The sequence below is a fragment of the Octopus bimaculoides genome, chromosome 8, assembly GCF_046866305.1.
Source record: "Octopus bimaculoides isolate indiv1 chromosome 8, ASM4686630v1, whole genome shotgun sequence".
In the NCBI taxonomy this organism is placed as follows: domain Eukaryota; kingdom Metazoa; phylum Mollusca; class Cephalopoda; order Octopoda; family Octopodidae; genus Octopus; species Octopus bimaculoides.
The window spans coordinates 60,563,960-60,590,287 of record NC_142935.1 but is presented as its reverse complement, the minus strand read 5'-3'; the positions used below and the strand labels follow the sequence as shown (position 1 = coordinate 60,590,287).

Here is a 26,328-nt window from a genome sequence, read left to right as displayed (position 1 = left end):
CCACAAAGATCAGAATTTATCTGTAGCTCTTGGTGGTCCAAATCGGATGTGCAATCAGTGTGGGCGTCGTTTCAGAATATTGTCTGGTTTAAAAAGCTTCTTCACATACTATAATTGTGCCAAGGTGTAAGTACAGGCATATATGTATATACATATGCACGTCCGTGCGTATTTCGATACGCTTCCTCTTTTCCATTTTTTATATAGCCATATCATTCCCATCATCTCCCACAACGCTGAGATTAAGTCTGGTGCTTTTTATTCGTTCCTCTAATCTTTTCAACTTTCCTTGCATACACTCAATCTGTCTTACTGTTCCTTTGTCTGTTTCCTTGTCATAATATTACACACCGTTCTTCCTGCTCACGTCTCTTCCCCCATTATCATTACCATATTCTTTTTTGCATTTCTTAAAATCAAAATTGATTTAGTGAAACGCAGTAGATAACATTAATACTCCACTTTCGAAATTACTGGCCTTGTACCAAAATTTCAATTCACTGTGTTAAAAAGGGATATGGTTAATACATTAACAAGAGATAGCATGTAGAATAATTGGTCCGACGAAGCATAATAGTTTTATCGATGCTACACAGTAACAGAAGACGGCGATCTGGCAGAATCATTAGCACACCTGGCAAAATGCTTTCCAGTATTTCGTCCGTCTTCAGGTTCTGAGTTCAAGTTCTGCCGAGGTCAACTTTGCTTTTCACCCTTTAGGGATCGATAAAATAAGTACCAGTTATGCACTGGAGTCGATGTAATCGACTTAATCCCTTCCCCCACATTTGACGCCTTGTGCTTCTAGTTGAAAGGATATTACACAGTAACGGGGGGAACGTATATCAACTCTAATGAGGTTTCTCGTACTATATCACTTTCCATTTCATGAAAACTACCACAGCGTGCATTATGGGAATTCATATTGTATTGTTTTGGTTTCATTTTTTCACGTTTATATAATGTGAAAAGTCAAATCGGCTTCTTTTCACGTATGTCAATGGCACTTCTGAAGTTTTCAATCTTCAGGCAAAATAGATTTACTCCGTCATAAAATAGGATGCATACATGCAATATCTATTGAGAAAATTTATCTAAATGGTTAGCACTTTAAAACATATGGCCTCCGTTATCCTTAACATAATTAAACTTTAGTAGCTACAAAGACGTATATAAATTTGTTTCCGTGATCTTAATTTTCATTTTCGATTTTATTAAGGGATTTTATGAACATCGCTTTTCTTCAACTATTACAAGAATTCTATGGAGTGATACCAAATGTTGGAATATACTTCGCGGATTCAATTTGGAACCAGAGAATGACACAGAAATATGTAAGTTCATTTGGTTTTCATTTATGTTCACTTTATCAGATACCAATGGAAAGAGTGGGGTGGATAAAAAGTTTGCCTCACAACCATCCGGGTCCGGGTACTATTTGACTGCATGACAAATTGAGCAAGCTGCTTTCTATCATAGCACTAAGAGTGGAAATAAGTAGCATAGACGTTTGCACACGCCAGTATATGAGTGAATACGTGTGTGTGTGTGTGTGTGTGTGTGTGTGTGTGTGTGTGTGTGTGTGTGTGTGTGTGAAGGAATATGAAAGATATATATTAAGCGTAGAACAAGATGTATTGTAGGAGTCGATAGAGAAGATAATCGGTGTATGTCCAAACAATGCAGAACTCAACCCAAACTCCTGCTATCTACATTTTCGAAACTGGATCTTGAGGAAAATCGAAATATCACTGTTATAACAGTTATAGGTATCTCAACGGTTCTAGGTTTTAGGGAAAGTAAAATGCAATCCAAATAAGAAGAACGAATTTAGCACATCATTTTCACTTGCAATTGTTTCAGTATCACTCACTTTTAACTCTATTGCACGTAAAAGATTTCATGTGAGAATTTTCTTAATTTATGAGGTGTATTTATTAGACTTATATAGAAAATCCCCCTGACAATGTGCGACGGTTAAGCATCTAACGTTGCTTATATATGAGAAAAGATTTAGTAAATAAACTCGCAAAAATTTAAAATTCATATTATTATTCACCAAATGATTAGATGTTGAACCCACAAATCTAAATGACTGCTACATCATTCTGTTAATGAAACAGTCGACAAATTTCTTAAGTTTCTGTCCAAGTGAATAATAATAACGAAGAGGTCAGATTGAACACGAGCGTGTTTACTATTGGTATAATAATCCTCCTGGAAGGGAAGGGGACCGTCGCTAAAATTAATCTACTACTAATGTGGAGTTGCTCCTCGACACAATTCATAAAATCCCTAACTTCATTCAAATCTGCTAATATTTTTTACATATTTTGGCATATGTCCAGCAATTTCAGGGGAGGGATTAAGTCGACTACATCGATGCCAGTCTTCATCTTGTATTCATTTTATCGAACCTAAAATGTTGAAGGGCATACATACTATTGATGGACCTCATATCCCAGAGAAAGGACGTATAGAGAAAGAGAGAGAGGGAGTGATCTTTGGCACCAGCATCTTTCAAGTGCCAGAAATATTGGTGTTGCTGCAAATGCGTATTGAAATATATAAAATCATTAGGGATAGCTTCCCTCAAGACGTAGGAACCTCTAATGTAAAATCACTGGTATGTTTTTAAACGAAATCCCAGAGGAAATACAACAGCTCATGAACATTGATCTACTTTATTAGTTTCTCTGTACGCTCTAATTGGGGCGTGGCAGCCACATTTCTTCAGACATTTCGAGGCTTTCCTTGGGACGTCTCACTCTTTACTTCTAGTTGGCGATTGGAACGCCATCTTGAATGCACACCTCAATAGGGCGAGAGTAACCGATAGGAAAAGAGGGGAAAAATCTTCACACATTTGCTCAGTTGCTTACAATTAGCTGACACGTACCAACTATATTTCTCAAATGCATCAATGAGGACATGGGCTAACAGCATCGGGTCTTGCAAATCGTGTCTACACAGAGTGATTTGTATGCTGGCAGATAGAAGTAACATGGAGAACTAGTTAGGAAGGTAGATGAAGCATTTAGGACTGGCATAGCGGTTGACACGCTGACGACGAGACTGGATCTTGATTAATTTTTCAATACCAAGCACGAATTTTGCGTTGCTATAGCAAGAACACGTACTCCAAGTTACGAGGGGAAAAAACCTTTCAGTTACAGACGTGCATTAGAACAAAGCCACAATTCGATATTTGACTCTCCGGGACGGGCACATGCTACACGAACCCGACAGGATATGGGTACGAAACCTCAGCGGCAATTTAGCGAACTGCACGCGCAGAACGGTAGTGGATTTCACCTACTATTTCGGCAGTATGCCGCGCCTATCATTCAATGAGACAGTGTTCAGCAAATAGCCGATAACAACAGAAGACATACGGTACGCGATGACTAGTTACACAAGGGAGATATCTCTGGGGCTGGATGGCCTCCCCTTTTAGTTTTATCTTCATATGCTAGATTCTTCGGTGATCTCTTGGCGGATGTGCAATGCATTTAACAGCGGAAAGGGGAGTACCAAGTGTTGTGAGACTTGGTGCAGTGGTACTGCTGCGGAAGACCCGAACAAGTGGGACTAAATAAAAACTTCTAGCCACTTATATCTTGATGGTCGCAGATTATAAGGTTATGGCCAAGATGCTAGCCAAGATATTGGCGCTCGTCATCGATAAACTGATCGGTGACGAGCAGCCATGCACTTTTTCGAACAGATCTATCCACGGCAAATTGAGAGAGTATGGACGGAAGTTGGCCTGGATGGTCCCTGATCAGTTTTGAACCAGGAAATGTATTTTAACATGGTTGACCACGAATACTAGGATGCTGTGATTGTGGTGGCCGATTTCGTTCCCGTATTTTAGAGGCTGGATCACTGGAATATACAACGCCATTTGTTCGGAGCCAAAGTAAAAGGCCACCTAGCGGAATCCCTTTGCATCTCTCCCTTTTCCACCAAGGGTGCCCGCTCTCACCCATTTAGAGCCATAATTAAGGAACTTGATTATTCTGAGGGGTATTCCGCATGAACTAGGATACAGAAGATTCATGGCAGCTTATGTTAAATACATCACTGCTCTAGTATCACACAGAAATCGAGATGAACAAACTTACCTCACGGGGGTACGAAGCGGTGACAGGCAAAGTGTAATCAGGACAAATCAGCGGACCTTCGGCTCAGCACCTGGAAGGGCAGATCCATGCCATCCAACAACTTTGTAGGTTCGCTGGACAGAAGGACCGGTTAAATTTCTTAAGGATTGATTTGGTTCTGACTAGGAGAACAAGTACCGGGGGAAGATGAAGAGAAGGTTGGCAAGTCTCACTCACGCCCAAATGGTCAGAAAGGAAGTTGTCCCTGACAGTTCGAGTGGAGGTGGCGAATGCATACATAGTTTCCATACTCTACTATCGCCTGACTATCATCCCTTGCTCTACTTCGTGTCTGATCAAGCTGGAGCGCTTGCCCTTCCACTTTTTGTGGAATGGAAGGTTTTCCCCAGTCGGACGGTCCATCTGCTGTTAACAGCCGCTGAGTGGAGAATTGGGCCGGTTCGAGACAAGCTCTACAAACATCAAAGTGCTGTCAGACGGAACAGTGCGTATTATTGTAGACCTTTTTCTAACAGCTGCCGACACATGTAGGACGGATCCGGTTAACAGTCGAATCAATCGTGGAGATCACCCCGTCGCCTTCTTTTGGCCGGAAAGGAAAGACAATTTTTCTCTGTCTCGTGGCTGTGGAAATGAAGGTAGTGTGTTGGAGAAGACTGAAAGGAGTGAAGACAGATACTTTCCTCTTTGGTCAAACCGCCATCGACATTTTGAAAAGTCCTCTACCTCCAGAAATAATAGAGGTAAAAGAAAGAAACACAGTGTTCTTAAAATGCGTACCACTGAAAAGTATGAGATATGAAATAGCTTCCATTAACCACGTCGAGAAGGCTCTCTAAACAAACTTTTAACAGATATGGCTAAAATACAGAGGGGGAGACAGCTTGCCAGCATTAAAGTTCGGTTTAAAAGTGACGGCCTAGCATGAAGACACGCATTGTCACCCCCGGTGGACTGAGTAGGTCCTCTATCCCACCTGCCTCTCGGAGAGAACAATGAGAAGTACGGTAAAGAGTGTGCCACCAGGTGTAAAAGTCTGGTGGATCGTTGCCTGTGTGGAGCAGGACCCAGAGTCACTCCTGGACGAAAAAAGGAGCAGCAGGTAGAACTGGTCCGAGATCAATTGGGAGATATTAATCCATGTGAAAGTAGACAATATTGGGAAGATTCCTGACCAGATCTAGTTTCCCGACAGGGTGGAACTGCATGTCGGGGGAAGCAGGAATCCCAGATGTGACACCTGTAGAACCACAAGCCGTAGAACCGCATTCAGTAGGTATGCGATAAAACCTGCAGCCTACAGCGCATCGCCACCAACAGAGGGCATTTTAATAAAACTGCAGCCTAACCCCCAACAACAACAGAGGCACATGTACCCCATACAATGAGGAAATCCACCCAGGGTATCTGTGAATCCAGTCCTCCCTCATCCTCTCTCCCAAGCATACACTCACATAAGCACACTTATACTATCACAGACACACTCATATTTCCAGAGACATTCCATACAGATACTTACCACTACTCATTCCGAGGTGAAGACGAAGAAAGACCACACAGAGTAAAAAACGAAAAACAGCGAAGGAAACAAAACCTAAAAGAACCTACATCAACACCTAAAATCACAGATAACCACAGCACACAAAAAGTAACACTACCACTACCATCCCCACAAACACCACAACCCCAACCAAATCCACCAATGCACTTACAACCACAGATAGAACCCAAAAGAACACTAACAGTCAATACGGAAACAGCGAATTATGTGCTCGTGAGAAGGGCCAACAAAAATTTGTTGACTCACATTGGCAACAACAAGTAAATTAAGAGAGAGGGTGCAATATATGACATCAGTATATTTAGGGTTCCGGATCATTTAATGTTGATACGGTTATCCCTCCAAGTATATAAAGAAATTAGGAGAGACTTCACGCATCACGTGGGAAGGCCAAACGTCCGTGCTACCAAGAGGCTTTTAGACGGTTTTTCAGAGAGTCCAAGTTAAAGGGCTACCAACATCTCCAGTAGGGTAACAACGTATTTTTTCCTCAACCCTTTCGAGCCGTCATGGCGATTGTCAGAGTGGGATGCATAAATGTTCGCGGCCAGAGATCACCCTGGCAAGGCGGTCACAGATTGCTACGTTTGGATGTGATAGCAAGCAGTGGGATCAGGATTTATGACACACGCGATCTTGAACCTATTTTCGACGATTGTGAGAGCTACGCATCTCATAGTCGGCCCAGAGTTAGAGGCGAGTGGTAGTGCTGTTTAGGAGAGGCTTGGGTCTCGACGTTCGGACGTTCTTCCTGGACCCGGAGGGTAAGTTGGTGGTCCTGGATGTGAGCTACAGTGGTTTGAGACTAGTCGGTGTTTACACGCTCACGAGATTTGCCTTGGGATGTCACGCTCTTCAATGTTATTGGATGGCTTGAACACCATCTTGGATATGAAGAGGATAACTTATAGGAGAGTGGGGAAATAAAAGCCACGCAAACCTGCTCAGCCGCTTGCTATTGGCTGATAGGTACGGCTGAATTTCTCGAATGTGCCATTGTGGATGTGGGCGAACCGCATCGGGTCATCAAGATCATATCTAGATAGAGTATTTTATAGGATTCTACATAGAAGTAGTATAAGTTGTCCACGTCTCAAAGTCGTCGTCTACACGGACCATAAATATGAGATATGTACGGCCGACGTAGATAGGATCCATAGACAGGGTCACGTATACTAGAAGCTGAATGCGTCCTTCCGACTCTCACAGACTGTGTTAGCAAGTTAGTCCATTGAGAGTTGGCAGGCGCAATCGTCAACAGCTGTTGGTAGTATTTTAGTAAGGAAATAGCGTTAGCGGAATCTAGGATAGAAGGAAATCTAGTTAAGAAGCGGAAAGAGGGGCTTAGAAAAGGCATAGCGTCCGATCTTGTGGCCCTTGACCGACATGAGATTGGTCCTTGATCAATGCCGAGTACAGAGGTTGGGTTGTCAGAGCTAGGATGCGTGCATTGCGATAGGACGAGACGAAACTCGCTCGATGAGCCCGGGTGGCTGAGGTGCTTCGTGGAAAAAAAAGCAATAATTCAGTCTTTAGTGAGCTGTGATGGGGCATGAAAACCAAGCAGAATTTCAGCAGTACTTCGCGGAATTGTACGATGCGCGCGGCGGTTCCGGCACGGTTGTAGATTTCACTTTCTATTTCAGTGGCATGGTGCGCTTCTCAGCCAGAGATGCGGAATTCTACGAAATGTCGATAACAACCAAATTTAGACGGAACGAGATGAAGGCTTGCGTAAGAGAGAAGTCAATGGAGCGGGATGGTCTGCACTTCGAGTTTTGTTTTCATATGCCAGACTTATTCGGTGGTTTCGTGGGAGACGTCTACCAAAAATAGCTGCAGAACGGGAAAACTCCCAGTGCTGTTGGAAAAAAGACCCGAACAAGGGTGAAAAAAATGACAATTTCAGGCCTATAACTCTTCTGAACGCAGATTATCAGACTTTGACCAAGATGTTAGCCAAGAGGTTGGTGCAATTCGTCGACAAGTTAGTTGCTGACGCGCAAACATGGACTATCCTATACGTAACTATCCAGGACAATTTCCACCTCACGCCCTACATCATAGAGAAGGTGAATAAAGAACATGGTATGTGTGGAGCCCTGAAAAATTTGGATCAGTAGAAAGGTTTTGTTAGGTTCGATCAACAATACTCGAAGACTGTTTTCGCGGCAGCAGGTGTCGGTCCTGTTTTTAGAGGATGAAACTCTGCAACGTACAGTGATACCTGTTCGATCGTCAAAGTAAATTGCCACCTATCGTAAACGTTTAGCATCGCTAATTCGGTCCGTCAAGGATGCCCACTCTCGCCTCTTCTGTGCGTATAGCGCACGAGCCATCGCTGCAGAAGCTAGATGTTTTGAGAACCATCCCGCGTAATCTAGGATGGGAAAGATTCATGCCGGCTTACGCGGACGATCGACGTCACCGTAATCGTGTCGGGCACCTCAAGTCGAGGTGGCCTGTCCTGTCGTTAGGAATTACGAAGCGGTGACAGGAGCAAAGATCAACCAGGAGAAGTCGATGGGCCTTCAGCTCAGCACCTGGAGAGGCAGGTCCATGCCAACCGACAGCTTTGTTGGTGGTTTAATGAAAGGACCGGGTAAATTGCTCGAGATCTGATTTGGTCCAGACCTCCAGGTAAATAAGAACTGGGGGTGGGGTGACAAGCAATTTAGCCAATCGTACCCAGAAATGGGTACAGAGGAAGTTGTCCCTGAACGGTCGGGCGGATGTGCCGAATGCGTACATCGCTTCCGTCATCTACTGCCATCTGACCGTCGTCCCTTGCTCCACTTCGTGTCTGATAAAGTTGATGTGCTTGCTTTGCCACTTTCTGTAGGAGAGACCTGTTCCGATCGTCAGACGGGTCTTCTGCTGTCAACAACTGTTGAGTGGAGGACTGAGCATGCGTATCAAAGGATTTGCAGACATGCGCTCAGGCTTTGACACCTCCAGCGATTCCTTAATGGTGATAAGGTGTGGTCGCCTTTCGTCAAACGGGACTTTCCGCCGGCAGCTCGTCTCATCGATGGAGCTACAGTCCTGGGTCAAGCGCAGGTCAAGAAAGGACGCTTTGCATTTGGAGTGTCGGCAAGCGCGCACAGATTTCTACCTGTGGAGAAACGTGATCGGTGGAAGATCCACCATAGAGTTCTATAGAGTATTAGTGGAAGGAAAGAGCGACTTCGTACTTGGGGAAACAACAGGGTATCGAGAGGAATCAAAAAGCTGGTCTTTTCCGGATGACTTTCGGACCCGGGTCAATGGTTGACTTCTAGATTCCCCTGGACTGGTAAAGCTACCGGAGAGCTCTGCCGGTTCGAGACAACATCTACAGGCATATAAATGCTGTCATATGGGCATGTCCTTAGTGTGCCCCGAGCAATGAAACCATCCTGCATGCACTCATCCAGTATTCATGCATTACTGACCTGTGGATTTTTCGTTGAACAGCAGTTGTCACGTGTAGGACAGATCCGGTTAACAGCCGAGTCCACTGTGAGGATCATCCCTCCGCTTTCTTTTAGTCGGGAAGGAATGACATTTTACTTCTACCTGGTTGCTATAGCGAAAGAGGTAGTAAGATGGGCATGACTACAAGGACTAGAAACAGACACTTTCCTCTACGGCCGAGCCCTCATCGATTTTTCAAGTTCCACTTGAAAAGGAAAGTGACAGTAGAGAGGGAGATACTGCCCAGCCCCTGTAAGTTTGCTAAAAGTTGAGTGAATGTTGCGAAAATGGCTCGCGTGGATGGGCCCACTAAGAATATTCGTCTGTAAGCCGGAGAAGTTAAGGGAAAGAGGGGTGCCTACCTGGCGTGCCCCTGGAGTCGGGATGACCAAGATGTGTGGGGTGACTGGTTAGCTTTCGTTGGAACTCCCCATAATTGAGGAATATGGTCGTTTTATTTGTTGTGGTTGTAAACTGTTTTTTTGTTTCATTGTTTACATGTTTTTTTTCTAATCCCCGCTTGTCACTCGTTTTGTATCGTCTCTATATGTTAGGCCCTGTGGCCAGTAAAGAAAGGATTGTTATTCTTATAATTTTATTGTTGGTGTCGTTGCAGTTGTTTTTGTTGTGGCTGTTACTGTTGCTTTTTGTTGTTGCTGTTGTTGTTGTTCAGGCGGTGATCTGGCAGAAGCGTCAGGAGGCCAACCAAAATTGTTGGCGGCTTTGCGCCCGCGTTTGCACCGTGTTGAAATTCCGCCGAGGGCTACTTTGATTTTCATCCTTTCGAGATCGATGAAATAAGTACCGGTTCAGTACTGGAGTCAATGTAGCAGATTCAGAATATTTTCTGAGAATGTATCCTTTCAAGTCTTTTTCAAAATTGTAGCTGTTAGAAAGAAAATGTTCGGCAAGTTTTGTCGAACTACTCTTATTGTGTCTGACGTCATATCTGTGTCCATTATACCTTTTGTTTGATTGTTCTGATGTACAATCAAAATAATTGTGTCTAGTACATTCTACAGGGTACACCAAATGGGAATCTCTACACGCCCCACATTGCGTGTAAATCACAACATTTCTGTCGCGATTCCTAATGGAATTGACTTGACTCATATCATAGCACAATAAACAGGGCTTACTTCCCTTGTGACTGTCTTTCAAGGTATAGCGTGCACAACCTCCAATGTTATTTTTTTGGTGTCAGAAGTAGAAGTTAATAGTTCTTTTACATTTTTATTTTGCGTCAAGTCTACAATAGGCGACTGAGGTAATATATGTTTGAAACGATGATATTTTCCCGTATCATGCTGGTAACTTTCGTGTAACACTTTTGAAATGCCAGCGAAATTTCTGTGCCAATTAATCAATAAAAGAATTCTGTCACATGTACTTTGTTTGCTAAAAGTATGCGAGAATGTTTGACTTACCTTGCTAATCTTAGCTATGTCATTTGCAATGCCCTTTAATCGTCATTCACTGTAACAGCATTAAACATAATGGTGTGCAAAAGCGTATGCATGCTTTCAGTAATCCCCTAATTATGTGATGTGGATAATCGGATCAGCGGTGGAGGTAATGTGGTATGAGCTGAGCTTGCAAAATACCTCTGTAACAATTCTGCCTCCAGAATACTTAACTTTTATGTCTAAATATTCAACCCTAATTTTTGAAAAAGTAGATGTAAATTTTATGTTGGACGTATATTTGAATATAAGGGAGAAACACTCATGGTTACCAAAATACAGTTTTCGACATGCCATCGGTGCTTAAAAAAGTTGTCGATTTTAGATATAAATTCAAAAGTATCCCGAATATAAGAAATTGATCCTTTTGCAACAGGGAGTAGAATGCCATCCAATCACACCGAAATTTTGACTGTTCAACATTTGTCATCTGCAAATTGTACGCATTGGAGGAAATCTTTCAAAACGTCTCTGTATTTGGGGGAATCATAAAATAAAGCTGTTTTTTTCTGACCGTAAGATTCTTGATACGGCCTTATTGATGAAATTGTTTTTCTCCATTTTCAGAATTATTTTGTCAGGTTCTTCTCTGTAATTGGGGTTTCAATCGATAGGTAATTCTTCCTATGATGTTTTGTCATTTAAAACCTCTTCGTAAGTCGAAATACACTAACTTTTATCCCCAAAAGTTATTGTTCTTTTCTCTAAGAGACAAAATTTCGAGAAGAAAGTATTTCTTTTCCGAATAACGAGTAAAATTTAGCATGGTGTCATCTTCGCCGCCAAGCCAAGAAATCAGAATAGTGAGATTTTGGTTTCAAGGCGAAAATTTCCTTTGTTGTCACATTCCTCCGGCTAATACACAAAACATGGAATGAGGTCGCAACAGCAACAATGATAAAGACAGTAACAGCCAGAAAACCAAAGCACCACATGCGAAAACCAAATCACCACAGCCATCAACAATTCCAAACAAATCAAAATCACCAACGAACAGGAAAAACAAGAGAAAGCAAAGAAACAAGTTATGAACGCATATGTGCAAATTCACCCACCGTCTCCACCACTATAACAATCAACGCCAACACAGTCGCCGAAAACGACAAAAAACACAAATCAAGCGTTGAGGGTTTAGCCATTGCAATTTACCAAGTAAACCTATGAGTAAAGCATTTCTCAATGGATGATTTAAAACCTACAAAAAGCATGTTGTAAAGAAATAGTATAATATTTACTCATGACACTCTACAGTATACAAACATTAAGAATAAAAAGTCATAAATTAGTACTGGTAACTCAGACACGAAAACATATGTTGCAAAGGGGAAACAATATGGAACTGTGGAATCGTGAAGTAACAGAAATTTGACTTTGAAGAATAAAGAACTGGTTCTCATAATTACATAAAATAGCCGTCGAGTAGCAAAAATAAACATACAGCTATCAGAAATATACATATGCTGATTGGTAGTAACTGTCCTCCTAAACAAAAAGACAAATGCAATATGAAAATGCAGAAACTTTTAAAATTATCTTTAGTTCAAGACATGGGGTTGTGTGTGCAGATGGAGTTGCATGTGAAGATGGTCCAACAGATTTCGAAGCATTTCCAGACAATATGGTTTTGCCAGATGGCACTAAGCAGGCGTTCTCTAGAACATTAATAGTCTGGCAAGTGCGACAAAGTTCTCGAGGATACTCCAGATATCTATGAGATGGCTACAGTTTTGCAGAGGACTTTCTGGGAAGTCATTATAGAAACCGTCTAGAAATACTTGGCCTAGAGGTGCCTATTTCGGGAGCATTGCCGGTTTAGGATAATCTCTACAGGTATGGAAGTGTCGTCAATCGGGGTTGCCTCAAATGCCCGCTGAGCGACGGAATCATTCTGAAAGGGCAAGCAGTGTTTCCTTGTCTGGTAGATTTAGCGAAAGAGGTTGTGTGTTCTGTTTGCTGCTGTTGTTCTTGGTATTGTTTTTACTGCTACTGCTGGTAGATGCTGCTGTAATTGTTATTAGTGCTACTGTTAATGACGTTTTTTACAGCTAGAATGGCCAACTGCCACTGCTGTTGTTGATGCTGATGTCATAGTTGTGGTGGTGAAGGTGTACAAAATGGGGGAATCAATCTTCTCTCTTTTTCCTTTGCGCAACCAGCATTCAGATAATATGTGATGTCTGACATGTGAGGTTTAGTGCCACCTGTTGAATTTAAGTCTGGCACTGCTTCTAGACAACTCGGTCCGTTTGCCCCCTCCCCTAATGTAAAGCTTTCCTCCAACCAGTTTAGTTTTTGTAGTTTCTGTACCTTCATCCTGAAAAATATTTGCTTGTCTGTTGAATCTAAGACAGCTGCCACCAACCAATAGATGTCTGTTTCTGGTGGCATGTGGTGAATTTTACTTTTCGCTACTCGAAGGCCTTAGTATGAAAGTTCAAGAACTAGTTCATTATTTAAAGCTAATGTGGTGTGATTTCTTGCCTTATCCTCTGTGGGAAATTACATCTGTTGAGTGCCATATCGCTTCCTATTTGCAAAATATGATTTGATGTCCCTTCCTTTTAATTTGTTGCTCTGTCGCCAGTTCTAGTTAACTAATTTGTTTTCCTATATTTTTGTATATTATTATCATTCTGAGCGTGTCTTCTATAATGTCATCATGTTATTTTAACATACTTCATACAATTTATAAATCATCCATTGACAGCTTTGCTTGCCCTTGTGTTCGGTACACCATACCTGCAAAACTTTTAATGTTTGGTTTGACGTAATGAATATTTTAGAAATACATATCAAAAACTATATCCAACCGAGGACTGCAAAGCATGATTCTCATGCACAACATGAAATCAATTGATATTAGGGTATGTATTACCTGCCTACATATTCCATCCTGAAGTTAGACACAGTTTTTAAAATATTCATTACATTACCCGAGTATGTAATTATAGAAGAAAAATTATTATGAACGCTAAGTAGAAGAGACAGAAAAATTCACGTCTGTTCTTTAGGAAAACCAGTGGGCAGAAAGAAAGGGTCAAGGAGGAATAGGGGAGTGAGAGAGAGAGAGAGAGAGAGAGAGAGAGAGACAGACAGACAGACAGACAGAGACAAAACGGTGAAAGGGAGAGAAGAAGAAAAAGGAAAGGGTGGGAGAGAAAAACAGAAAGGATGAAGAACAAGAGAGAGAGATAGTAGAAGAGTGCGCACAGTAATATTAAGATAAAACTTACTTGGAAAAGGATGCGTGGCATTCGATCATATAATAATGATAATAATAATAATAATCATAATCATAATAATAATAATGATAATAATAATAATATATACATATATATATATATATATATATATATATATATATATATATATATATATATATATATATATATATATATATATATATATGTTGTTGTACTTGGGGATGGTCATATTGCCAGTTTAGCCAATAAAAACACACGCACTGTATATTTGGTGTTAATTTGCTTCAGCTTTATATTACTTTAATCTTAATCTTATTTCGGCCAGAGTTCTTTCGTCACATTTCTGTGACCTCATCAGTGGTCCTTTGTTTCCTTCTTTCTTATGTGTGTCTCACCTTGCTAACTATCAGCCATTTTGTATTTTGTATTCCTATTGTATGTGTCTACGCATGCGTGTCCTTCAATGTGTCTGTGTCTTTTGTAAGTGCATGTGTGTATGGGGAGTGTCTGTATCACTTATATTCTCTGTTAATACGTGTTCGTTTGTATTTGTTTTTATTTATTTATTTGTTCATGTGTGTGTGTGTTTTTTTTTTGTGTTTAATTAAATTTTGTTAACGTATGTAGTATTTAATTCCATTTGTTTATCTATGTATTGTATTATACTTTGTTCATATTATTATTGGTTTATGGGTAACATGCTGTGGTTTGTGGTTTGTTAGTGGTGTGTGTTAGTGTTCCATTCTAGTTTCCTATTCAGGCTAGGTTTCTCTTCTATTATGTGTGTAGCTTCAGTAATTTGTCTAAGTGCTGCATCACTGCTATGTGTAGATAAGATTTTAATTTCTATGTTGTTGATTGAGCCTCTATGTTCTTGCTCAGCGTGCTGGTACAGAACTGATGAGTTCTTCCCTTCCTTAAGTTCCCTCCAATTTTCGTTTGCCCGCTCCCCTATGCTCCTTGCTGTTTCGCCGACATATGTCATTGTCTTATTTCGGCATCGTCCCTCTGTACATCTTATACTATAGACCACATTTCTGGTTTTGCAGTTCGTTTGTGGGCTAATTCTACATACGATACAGTTCCTATCAGTGCAGGGGGTTCTACTGAAAGGGTATGTTCTACTGATAAGGGATTTAATAGGGTTGCCTGGCCTTTCAACAACCTTAATTCTTAGCTTAAGTTTGTCTAGGGCACTTCTAAAGCGGTACGCCAGTTCGCCTCTAGGGGTGGTGTCGACGAACATGACGCTCTGGTTCTTGTGGCTATCGTACCATGAGCTTGGCTTCCCTATTTTCTTCTTAGTCCTTTCTATGGTGTTCCATGATTTGCTCCTATAGAGTGGGCAAATCCCATTCCTATCGTTGCGTTTGATTGTTTCAAACTTCTTCATAGCTCCTTTGTATACCCTGATCCTTTCTTTATGGCTGTAACCTGAGAACTGCATGCGGTGGACGAAATGTTGTATATGTCTCTTTAATTCTGTAGGGTCGCACATGCAGGAGACATTTCGCATTACTCTGACGAGGTCTGCCATCAATATGTTGAATTTGGCATTGTCCGCAATAGCCGAGTTCCGGTGGATCAGGTATTTGGAGGCCATAGGTTTTGTATAGGGTGAATGGAGGATTCTGGTTTTATTGTTCTTAATTTCTAGCCAGAGTTCAGTATCTAATACAGGTAATCTATGGTTAGGGTGTTTAGTAGGGTAGTCTATCGTAACTTTAATACTCTGGTGGATGGAGTTAGCTATTTGCTGGATGCTCTCCATAGTCTTAGTTTCTATTTCTATTTCAGGGGTACTCTCTTGTGGGGGTGTCTTTACCACTAAGTTGATATCATCGACATATCGAGAGTACACATTCACGAGTATGGAGTTCTGTGTCAGGCGTTCCTTAAGCCTTCTGTCCCACCATACCATGAAGAGATTGGCCACATCACCGGCGATACTAACACCGATGGCTGCCACCTCGTCCTGAGCGTATAATTTGTTGTTAAATTTAAAGGTGTGGCCTTTTAGGGTGACCTTTATACTAGCTCCTAGTGCATGTGCGATCATTTTCTTTACCAGGTGGATATTAGTGGGGGTCCGTATGGCTCTGGTCCATCCGCTCCATCTCTCTATAGGGGTCTTCCTAGCCATAGAGGTAATTGTGCGTGGTCTACCTCTTAGACGTCTACTAGGGCAGAAATCTCTAAGGTCGTATCTATCTAGATATACATCGTCATATGTCAATCTAAGTAGGATGCCCAGTTCTTCTGTGTTGACTTTTTGGAACTCTACTTCGCTCTCGTTGATCATCTCCACGCACTTTTCCACTGCAAAATCCACGTCGATAGATGGGTATAGTGATACCACATCCATGCTACCCACTATACACCCTGTCAGGTTGCAAGTGTTGTTGCAGTCGTTGATCCTGCTGAGGAGATCTTCCGTGCTGTCACAGACATCAGGTGACATCTGGATTATGGGGCGTATGATCATTGAGAGGAAGTAGGAAATCCTGTAGTTACTAGCGACATTCGCTCCACAGACTGGTCTTGTTGGTGATCCCACTACAGGATTAGTTGTTACTTTGTGGTCCTTACGGAGCCCATACAGCGTCGGGATATCATTGTTCCAGGCTTGGAAGTTGTTGGCTGTGCGCTTCTGGGGTCTAAGAACAATTGTCCACATCATCATGTGGGCATTGAGGACTTTTTCTCTTTCCTCATGCACCTGTAAGGTTGTTACCTTCGTATTGGCGATGTGGGGTTGCATTGCCTGGATATAGTTCGGTAGGCTGTCTATTGACATTCTGCCGGACTTATCTGTGGGAAGGCATACCACATCTCCATTTTTCGTGCGCTGCATGAGCTTGTGTAGGCCACTTGCGGGTATATTCCCAAGTTGTTGGGCCTCTGTCTTATTCTGTCTCTGTCTCTTAGTGTATAATTCTAAAATCTGTCTAAGTTTTGTCCTAGCTATAGTGAACTGTGCTTCCATGTGGTCATGAGTATGTTTAGGGATGCAGACTCTTTTGTTAAAGGGTAATGTTGTCGGGTATACCCGGCTCATATCATAAGTTTTGTCATGTATGTTGAAGAATTGAGTGTCAAGGAGGTTAGTATTCCTGTTGTTGGCCCCTCTGAGGTTGTCTTCTTCGTAACTACTACTACTATTACTGCCGTTATTGCTACTCCCATTCATCCTGTTATTCCTACCACTACTATTGTTACTGTCACTACCACCACCACCACCACCACCACCACCACCATCGCTATTGTTACCATCCCATCTAGTGTTTTCTGTTTTAGGTCTACTGACTCCCTGTCCAAGAATTCTGTTGCATTCAACTTTATTCTCCCTCTTGACCCCCATGGCCTTACCTTTGTCTGTGTTCTTGTGCCTATGGTTATCTGTGTCTGTGTGTCCGTTTTCCCTGTTATTGTTGTTGTTGTATTCGATTTTTTCTCTTATTGTTTTTGTTTCTATTGCTTGTCCTCATGTGTTCGTTTTTGCTGTTGTTGTTGTTGCTGTTGGTGTTCATGGGGTTGCAGTTGTTTTTGTTGCTACGACTGTTGTTACTACGGCTGTTGTTGTTGCTGCAGTCTCTATTTTTTGTGTTGTTGTTGCTGCTGTGGTTATTGTTGGTATTGTTGTTGTCGTGATTGTTTTCATCCATGTTGTTGTTGCTGCGGTTATTGTTGGTATTGTTGTTGTTGTGATTGTCGTCATTCATGTTGTTGCTGCGGTTATTGTTGTTGTTGTCATTCGTGTTGTTGCTGCGGTTATTGTTGTTGTTGTCACTCGTGTTGTTGCTGTTGTTGTTGTTGTACATGTTTAAATTCCAACGTATTTTTGTGAACGACTTTTCGATTTCGGAGAGGCATTGGATGGGGTTAACCTTGTGATATATCGCATATTTCGGTGGTAGTTGAAGTAGCGATTTTTCATCTGGGTCTGTTGTTATTCCCCCATAGATGTTGGCTTCGTTGTCTCTGTTGAACTCTGCTGGTAGAGGGACCTCTGCCATAACAATTCCGTTTATTGTTTCTGGGTATCCGTCTTTCTCTTCTTTTGCAAGTTTGTATTGCTGTTCACTTTTTAACAACGAGATTTTCTTTCTAAAGTGTATATTGCACTGGCGTATGACATATGTATTCTCTGCGTGTATTATATTCATAAGTGTGGTTCTCTCTGTTCGTGTGGTGATGCCTCTAATTTCTTTTAATAGAATGCGTCTACGCTTATTTTGTTGGCTGAGTTCCTTATATATTTTGTTCTTAATGTTCGCCATTAGCGTCTGTTTTAGCCTTTCGGCTTGACCCTTGGTGAGTTCTAGTTTTTCTACGCTGGATGTGACCCTGTTGGTGTATAATTTGGAGGAGACACATAGTTTAACAAAATGAAGCTGTTGAGTCGTCACGGTTTTCCGTAGGCAACTGCATACAGTGTCATTCAGTATCTTGCTAGCCTGGCTAAGGCTCGCGTTGTTCCGTTTACACACACACACACACACACACACACACACACACATATATATATATATATATATATATATACATACATAATATATTTCTATAACATATGTATATATAATATATATATATATATTGGGTTGTCCGGAAAGTTTGCGCCGAGTTTTAAAGGAAAGAAAAAGGTCAATAAATACTTGCCATTACATTTTTAATCAACCAAATATGAACCATTTTTGTTGCACAATGCGTGTCCATCTTTCCTTTAACTTGAAAATGCCCTCTTCCCAGAATTGAGGTGGTTTCATGCCAAAGAATTCATCAAGGTATCTTTTTACGTCATCCAAGGAATTGAAATTTTTACCATTAAGACTATTCTGCAGAGACCTGAATAAGTGGAAATCTGAAGGAGCAATATCTGGTGAATATGGAGTGTGGGGCAACACATCCCAGACGAGCTGCAGCAAGCAATTTTCTCTAGTTCCTAAAGAAATGTGCGGTCTTGCATTATCATATATTTTTATATTATATTGGATTGTCCGGAGAGTTCATGCCGATTTATAGTAACTTACCTTATATATATACATACATACTTGAACCCAGGAGAGTAAACAAGAGAGATAGAGACAGGCAGAAATAAGGAAATTGCACCTTGGATATGAATATTATGCAAATATTCTTTTAAAAATATTTTCATTTAATTTTTCCAAAATTTAATTGTTTTCCATACTTAGGAGTTGAAAAAGGCCCATTAACTGAAATCGGTACTAAAGTTTTTTTATGATAAAAATATTTTAGTATATTCTACCTTGACTTTTTCCTTATACATATCAAGTCATGTGTTCTTTTTCAACCTTCTACAACACACACACACACACACACACACACACACACACACACACACACACACACACACACACACACACACACACACACACACACACACACACACACACACACACACACACACATATATATATATATATATATATATATATATATATATATATATATATATATCATAAATATATAGGGATTGACAGTAACCTGCTTCTCCAACATACAGTTGGAGAAGCAGGTTACTGTCCATCCCTATATATTTATGATTATAAATGTTTTTTACCGAAAAGGTTTTTTCATACTGAGCTACCCGGCAAAATTGTTAATTATTAATTTTATTACTAATTGACGATTCCCTGCCCTGCATATATATATATATATATATATATATATATATATATATATATATATATATATATATATATATATATATATATATATATATATATATATATATATAGATATATATGTATATACACATATATATCTTATCTATAAAAGGCAGATTTTTTTCTGTGTGTATGGATGTTGAAAAATCATACATTTACACAATTGCAAACTTAGTGGATGAAAAAATCGGAATTAATATCCTAAATAGCATGACATACGTCATAGGGTCATCTTTTCGGTAAAAATAACTCCCAATTACGAAAGAAATCGATAAAACTACACATTTGCCCCTCCAATAGAATCTAATTTCCTCTTTCTACTATCATTACAAATCGTTTCAACTGTTACTTTCTCTTATGAAAGTTTACGAAAGAGCCAAGAAAAAGACAGAAAGAAAGGAAGGTGAAAGATTGAGAGTCAAATAAACAGACAGACTACCAATCCTAGGTAAATACACACATATATCTAAACATATATATGTACCTATGGTTACCAATGACATCATTCTAATTGGCGGAAATTGTAAATTCACTTTCCATTTGTAACACTGTCCTTCACCAAGATAACAGCAAAAACTAGCGACAGATCTTTATCAAATACGATCGGCAAACATTTATTCCCTACAAACTGTAAGTTTTTTGAAAATCTTTTTAAAAACACATTTACTTACTACCATATATATAGAGAATATACACTAGTACATACACACATACAAATACACACATACATACAAATACACACATACATACAAATACATGTCAGTTTATTTATTTATTTATTTGCCGTTTCTTATCACCCAATCCCCCTTCAATTTTACGCCTACATTTCAAGACAATTTCTCTGTACAAGTAACTTTCACATCAACAGTAACACATTGATTCCCTATAAACTGTAAGGTTTTTTGAAAATCTTTTTTAAAACACATTTACTTACTAGCATATATAGAGACAGAATACACACACACACACACACACACACATGCATACATACATACATACATACATACATACATACATACATACATACATACATACATACACATACAAATACATTTCTTTCAGGAGACTTCAGGCAAACACTGCTAGTTATTCCGAAGGGGACTAGAACTAATGCAATACGTGCATGTTTTAAGACATCCGCATTGTGGCCCCTGGTGAAGTCTCTCAAACTTAACACTAACATGCGTGCTCATATGTGAGGTAAGATAGCATCAGCAAAATTTTTCTCACAACCTCCTTGCACTTGGCGAAGGCAAAATTCCCTGCGAGGAAAAGGGTAATGTTGCCATCGATTCACTTTTACCGTTGTTAATACGCCTTCTGATCTCAGGGATGCAGTGTTCTCAGATCTCCAAGTAAATTATCAGAATATGGATTGGATTGGCAAAAAAGTCTATTCTGGCCCCGAAGAATGAAACTGTTAACCATATTAATGGTCAAATGCTAAAATTCATTCCTGGGGATGGCTATATATATATATATATATATATATATATATATATATATATATATATATATATATAAGCCTATCGATAGAACGCCTGACCCTGAGAATGTCATCAACTATCGAATAGAGGTACTAAATTCCTCCCCCCCCCCTACCCGGACTATCCCCACACATTCTGAAACTTAAGTTGGTGCCCCTATAATACTCATTCGAAATTTGGTTCCGCCGAAACAATGCAATGGCACACATTTGTTCGCTAAGTCCTTATCTCCCAATCTGATTGAGGCCACAATAATCACAGGGTGCGGTTGATGCAAAGTCGTGCTCATACCGAGGATGCATTTTTCCCATCAGGAGCAGACATACCTTCCGCATTTCAGAGGTCCCAGTTCCCAGTCAGGCCATGCTTCGCAATGTCAACAAACAAAGCGCAGGGGCAAACGCTGTCTGTCACGGGAATACATTTGGGGGAGCCCATGGTCAGCTTTACGTTGCCTGCTCGCGCGTGGGCAGTAAGAGTGATGCTTTCGCGTTCGTTCCACAAGGAAAAGAAAAACAAAAAACATTGTGTAGAAGGAAGTTTTATGGGATTACTTCGCTTCCTAATTTTATAACATTTTAAATTTTGAAAAAGATGTTTGGCTTTTCGTCAGTAATTTCTAAGTAGGTGTAGGTTAATATTCATTGCAGTGCACTTGCCACTCCCAACCATCAGCCGTAAAAAGGCTAATTCTCGCGGCGTTACAAAGCTTCATTACAAATCAGACCCCGCTCAAAAATCAGCTGTTGTTCTTCACCAACCCCTATTCGGCGAGCACCTCAAAGTGTCATTAATGCTTTTATGACGAGATTCACATTTTTAGGCGGTTCCCTGCAATTACTTCACACTTCACCAACACCTGGCCTCCCTTCAGCTCTATTTCCCTCCCTTCCTCATTACAGCAGCCTCATCTACATCCGACGCACATGATACATGTACCCCTTCCATCTCCTCTCTCATTATTAGAGTTTTTATATCAGCGGCAACAGGATCGCAACATACAATTTGAAAACCAAGCAACATATCATTTTATACAACAAATGTAATCATAACGACGATCAATGAAACAAATGGATAAAAATAATTACATGAAGTAACTATCTCTTACACGCCATTACAATTTACATGAAATAACAAAACTCAAAAGTCGATAAAACTAAATATATACATCCTCTCTCTCACCATTACATTTTACACCATTACATTTTACAACCATTACATTTTACATCAAATATAAAGTATTCAAAAGCAGCAGATCATTTTACACAACCTCTCGACGAGAGAGGTGTTGTGATTCATCTATTCAGCACCTCTGCAGTCTTGCCGGTTTGACATATTGTGAGTAGGTGCTATTGTTGTATATTTTCAAACTTACCTGTATTTACTTACCCATGATTAATCCCCCTCTTTCCTCCATAGGGCATCTATTCTGTTTTCACAGAGCATGAAATGTTGTAACAGCACATCTGGCGTTGGTGATAAAGGAAGAAGCCGTATTCACCTGCGAACGTTTTACACAACCTTTCAGGACTACCTACCAAATTGTTACATCCTGGTAAGGATGGTTGCTAGAAACTCAATAGGATTAAAAGCAAGAACTGTTGAAATGTCGAATGAACTGAGTGCAAGCTCAACGGCTATCTAGCATTAGTACGGGTACGCAGAAATTCAGGATGGTGTCCGGCGTGCTAGAAGACCACTGGGAGTAACTCCTGAGACTGCGACTCATAATGGTACCTGACATCTCTCTCTGGTCTGTCTCTGAATAATGTCAATATAATGCACGGTGTCTTTGCGGTGTCATGCATGCCTTATTGGACCTAAAATTCTGTACTGGCATTGCTGACCTCTACTTAATGTGTGCTACTTTTAATCCAATATATATTTATTTTATTTTAAAAATATATGGCATGTATCTTTATTTTTAGTATATACTTATCTATTTTTAGTATATATTTTATGTAATTGTTATTCAGAAGAACTGCAGCAATGAGAAGGTGACGAAGCATGTAGATCAGACGAGATGGAGGCATGTAGTCAGTAACCTGCACGTACGCGGCCCATGCTAGATATAATGTCGTCTCCTTGTTGCCCATGACAGCGATAGGATTTGGTTACTGCATGTGTGTCGGAGGAGCTCTATTCGGAAAGGGCGCTGCTCATCCAGAGTTCAGAAAGTTTCTAGAAAAGGTTAACTAAAAATTGCCTGACATTCTCTATTTGCTCAGTTTAGCGTGACTGATATGTCTACCCTTTCTACAAAATCTGCATGGCACTTGAACTTGGAATGTGCGTACTCTTCTAGATAACAAGAGTGATTGTTGGTCTGAAAGATGCACTGCACTTGTTGCTCGCGTGCTGAACCGCTATAACATTGAAATAGCTGCACATTCAGAGTCTTGTATAGAATGTGATGGTCACTTCGATGGAGTAGAAGATGGATACACCTTTCTTTCTTTGGAAGAGGAGGCAGAAGGAGGAGCGCAGAGAGGCTAGTGTTATCTTTGCAGTTCGATCTGATATACTTAAGAAGTTGGAGGAGCTTCCTGTGCCTATAAATGAACGTCTTATGAATGCAATTGCATCTGAAACGTGGGCTGTTTGCTAATCTAATAAGTGCCTATGCTCCTACTTTGACTAGTTGTGATGATAAAACAAATTTTCATACCCAACTGAGAACCATACTTAGGAGAATCGATAATTCTGAAAAAGACATTCTACTGGAGTTCAATGCCAGAGATGGAAAAGACTGGCAAACATGGAACACTCTAGGACGTTTTGGTGTAGGGAAAATTAATAGCAATAGTCTCATGCTGTTGGAGCTTTGCCATGAACATGAACTTTACATTGCAAGCACTAATTTTATGCACAAAGGTCATCACACAACAACGTGGAGGCGTCCGGGGTATAAAGTTTAGCACTTGTTGGATTCTTTATCATCCGACAGCGTGACATCTATGACATTTGTATATCAAATCTTTTCATGGATCAGAATGCTGGACAGACCACAGTCTGGTGCCAGCAAAGACCCGAATGATGATTGGAGCGAAAGAGAGGAGAGGGCCAGTTGGCATTCCTCGGCGTGTGAATATCCGCAGTATACATGATGCTGTGCTGAGGAAAGAGTTTCAGACTCACGTGTCAGCATTGAAAATACTACAGTATGGGAAGAGTTTCGGGACCAGGTTGTTCCATGTGATGCTGAAACACTGGGATATGCTACTGGGATATACACAGAGACTTGTTTGATGAAAATGATGCTGAAGTTCAGCGACTATTGGTTGTAAAGCACCATGACCACAATGTACTGCTGTACAGAAGACTTTCAGCTGTGCAACGAAATGTAGCACTTCCCACTATAACAGTGTAAAATCACTACTGCAGCTATCTCTCAGGAAGATGAAGAACACTTGGTGGGAGGATCTTGCTCGTGATGTTCAGGGTGCTGCTGATGAAAATGAAATCAAGAAGCTTTACGATCTTATGAAGCAGGTTTATGCATGTAACAGCTCTGCATCAGATCTTTGCTTTCCAAACAGTTTTCTAGTCTATTTACTAAATCAAAAGGAATCACAGGTCGCTGGATTGAACACTTCTCTGAAGTCCTGTACCATGAATCAGTTGTGGATGAAAAAGTGTTTGATATTATGCAACAAATACGTATAATTGGCTCTTATATTCCAGGCCTTCAGTAGATGAGGTGATGACAGCAATAACTGAATTGAATCTTGGTAGGACACCGGGAATTGATTGAAATTTTGCTGAGGCTTTGCGATTTGGTGGTGATTCAATCATACAGTTCCTTCATGAAATTATAAGTGTAGTCTGGAGGGATGGTGCAATGCCTAGGGGCTGGAAGGATGCAATAAGTTTTCCTCTCTAGAAAGGAAATGGATCCAGAATAATGTATGGGAACTACAGAGGTGTTGCTATACTGTCAGCCGCTGACAAGCTGGCAAGTTTCTGGTAAATATTCATCATACCCGCCTGAATGGGTTTCTTGTAAATGGTGTTCTATCTAAATCTCAATGAGACTTCCGATCTGGTAGAGGGACGATGGATATGACTTTCATAGCAAGACAGATGTAGAAGAGCTATGAGCAGAATATGGATCTTGTCCAGGTATTCATTTATTTAACCAGGGCCTCTGATACTGTGAATAGGGCCTCGCTATGGGAAATACTCGGTAAACCTGGCGGTCCGGATGACTTTGCATCTATAATTTAATCATTTCATGATGGGATGGAGGTTTGGGTCAACGATGGTGTTGGCATGGCGGGACTCGTTCCTGTAGAGAATGGTGCCAAGCAGGGTGACATCCTTGCCCCAAATGCTGCTGCTGTTATTCATGCATTGCTAAGGTTAGCACTCTGGGAATATATGTCAGGTATGGATCTTCTGGCTGCCTCTTTAATATTTGCCTATTTGCTGCCAATTCAAAAGTGTTTTCAGCTTCACATTCGAGACTTCCACTATGCAGATGACTGTGACTTAGTGGATGACATGCAAATACTTATGAATCGAATTTCTGCTTCTTGCAGAAATTTGATTCATATTAGCCTGCACGAGACTGTTGTAATGTTCCAGTCTGCACCAGGAAATCCATATGTGAAACCAGCTATCTTGGTTGAAGAAACAATTTTGAAATTAGTAGACAAGTTTGTCTACCTAGGCAGCACACTCAACCGTTCTTGCTCCTTGGATGATGAAACATATTTCAGGTTGCAGAGAGCAATTGATTCCTTCCATTCTCTTCCGTCTCGTGTCCGGTCCCAGCATGGCATCACAAAGCAAACAGAAATTGTTGTGTACCGTGCATGTCTACTGACATCGCTCCCTTACTCACGTGAGACATGGACCCTTTACAAACGTCATGTGAAGGTCGTTGAACGCTTTCATCAGAGACGTCTGAGACATCTGAGACATTCTGAATTTTGGCTGAACCTTAAAAAATCCAGACACACAGTCCTGAGGACAGCTGACATCTTGAGTATTGAGGCGATGGTGCACAAGCACCGGTTACGTTGGACCTGGACAACTTATTAGAATGAATGATTGAAGGATCGCTAAACAGATGCTAAATGGGAAACTTGTTAATGGAAAGGGACTACAGCAGAAACCAAGACTGCGAGACGAGGATTGAGTCAATCGTCATTAAAGACCTGTGATATTCAGGAGACTGAGTGGGAGAGCAATCCCTGTCATCGCCCTAGATGAAGGAAGCAGGTTAAGTAGGGGTTCGATGCCTTTGAGAAAACACGTATTCTGAATGAAGACCTTAAGAGTGCTGCTCGAAATCGCACTGCTAGTGTAGTGAATGGGGAAAGCTTCGCTTGCAGTGTTT

The 26,328-nt window shown here is 40.7% G+C and overlaps 1 protein-coding gene across 5 annotated transcripts in view; it reads left to right on the top strand.

Moving 5' to 3' along the window:
• LOC149134423 (neprilysin-2-like) overlaps positions 1–26,328 on the top strand; it is a 332,072-nt gene that overhangs the window by 154,200 nt on the left and 151,544 nt on the right. For all 5 annotated transcript variants that reach the window (XM_089356560.1, XM_089356561.1, XM_089356563.1 and 2 more), the window contains one exon: positions 1,220–1,334. In XM_089356560.1, coding sequence (XP_089212686.1) covers positions 1,220–1,334 — 115 coding nt within the window. The remainder of the gene's footprint in view (positions 1–1,219; positions 1,335–26,328) is intronic.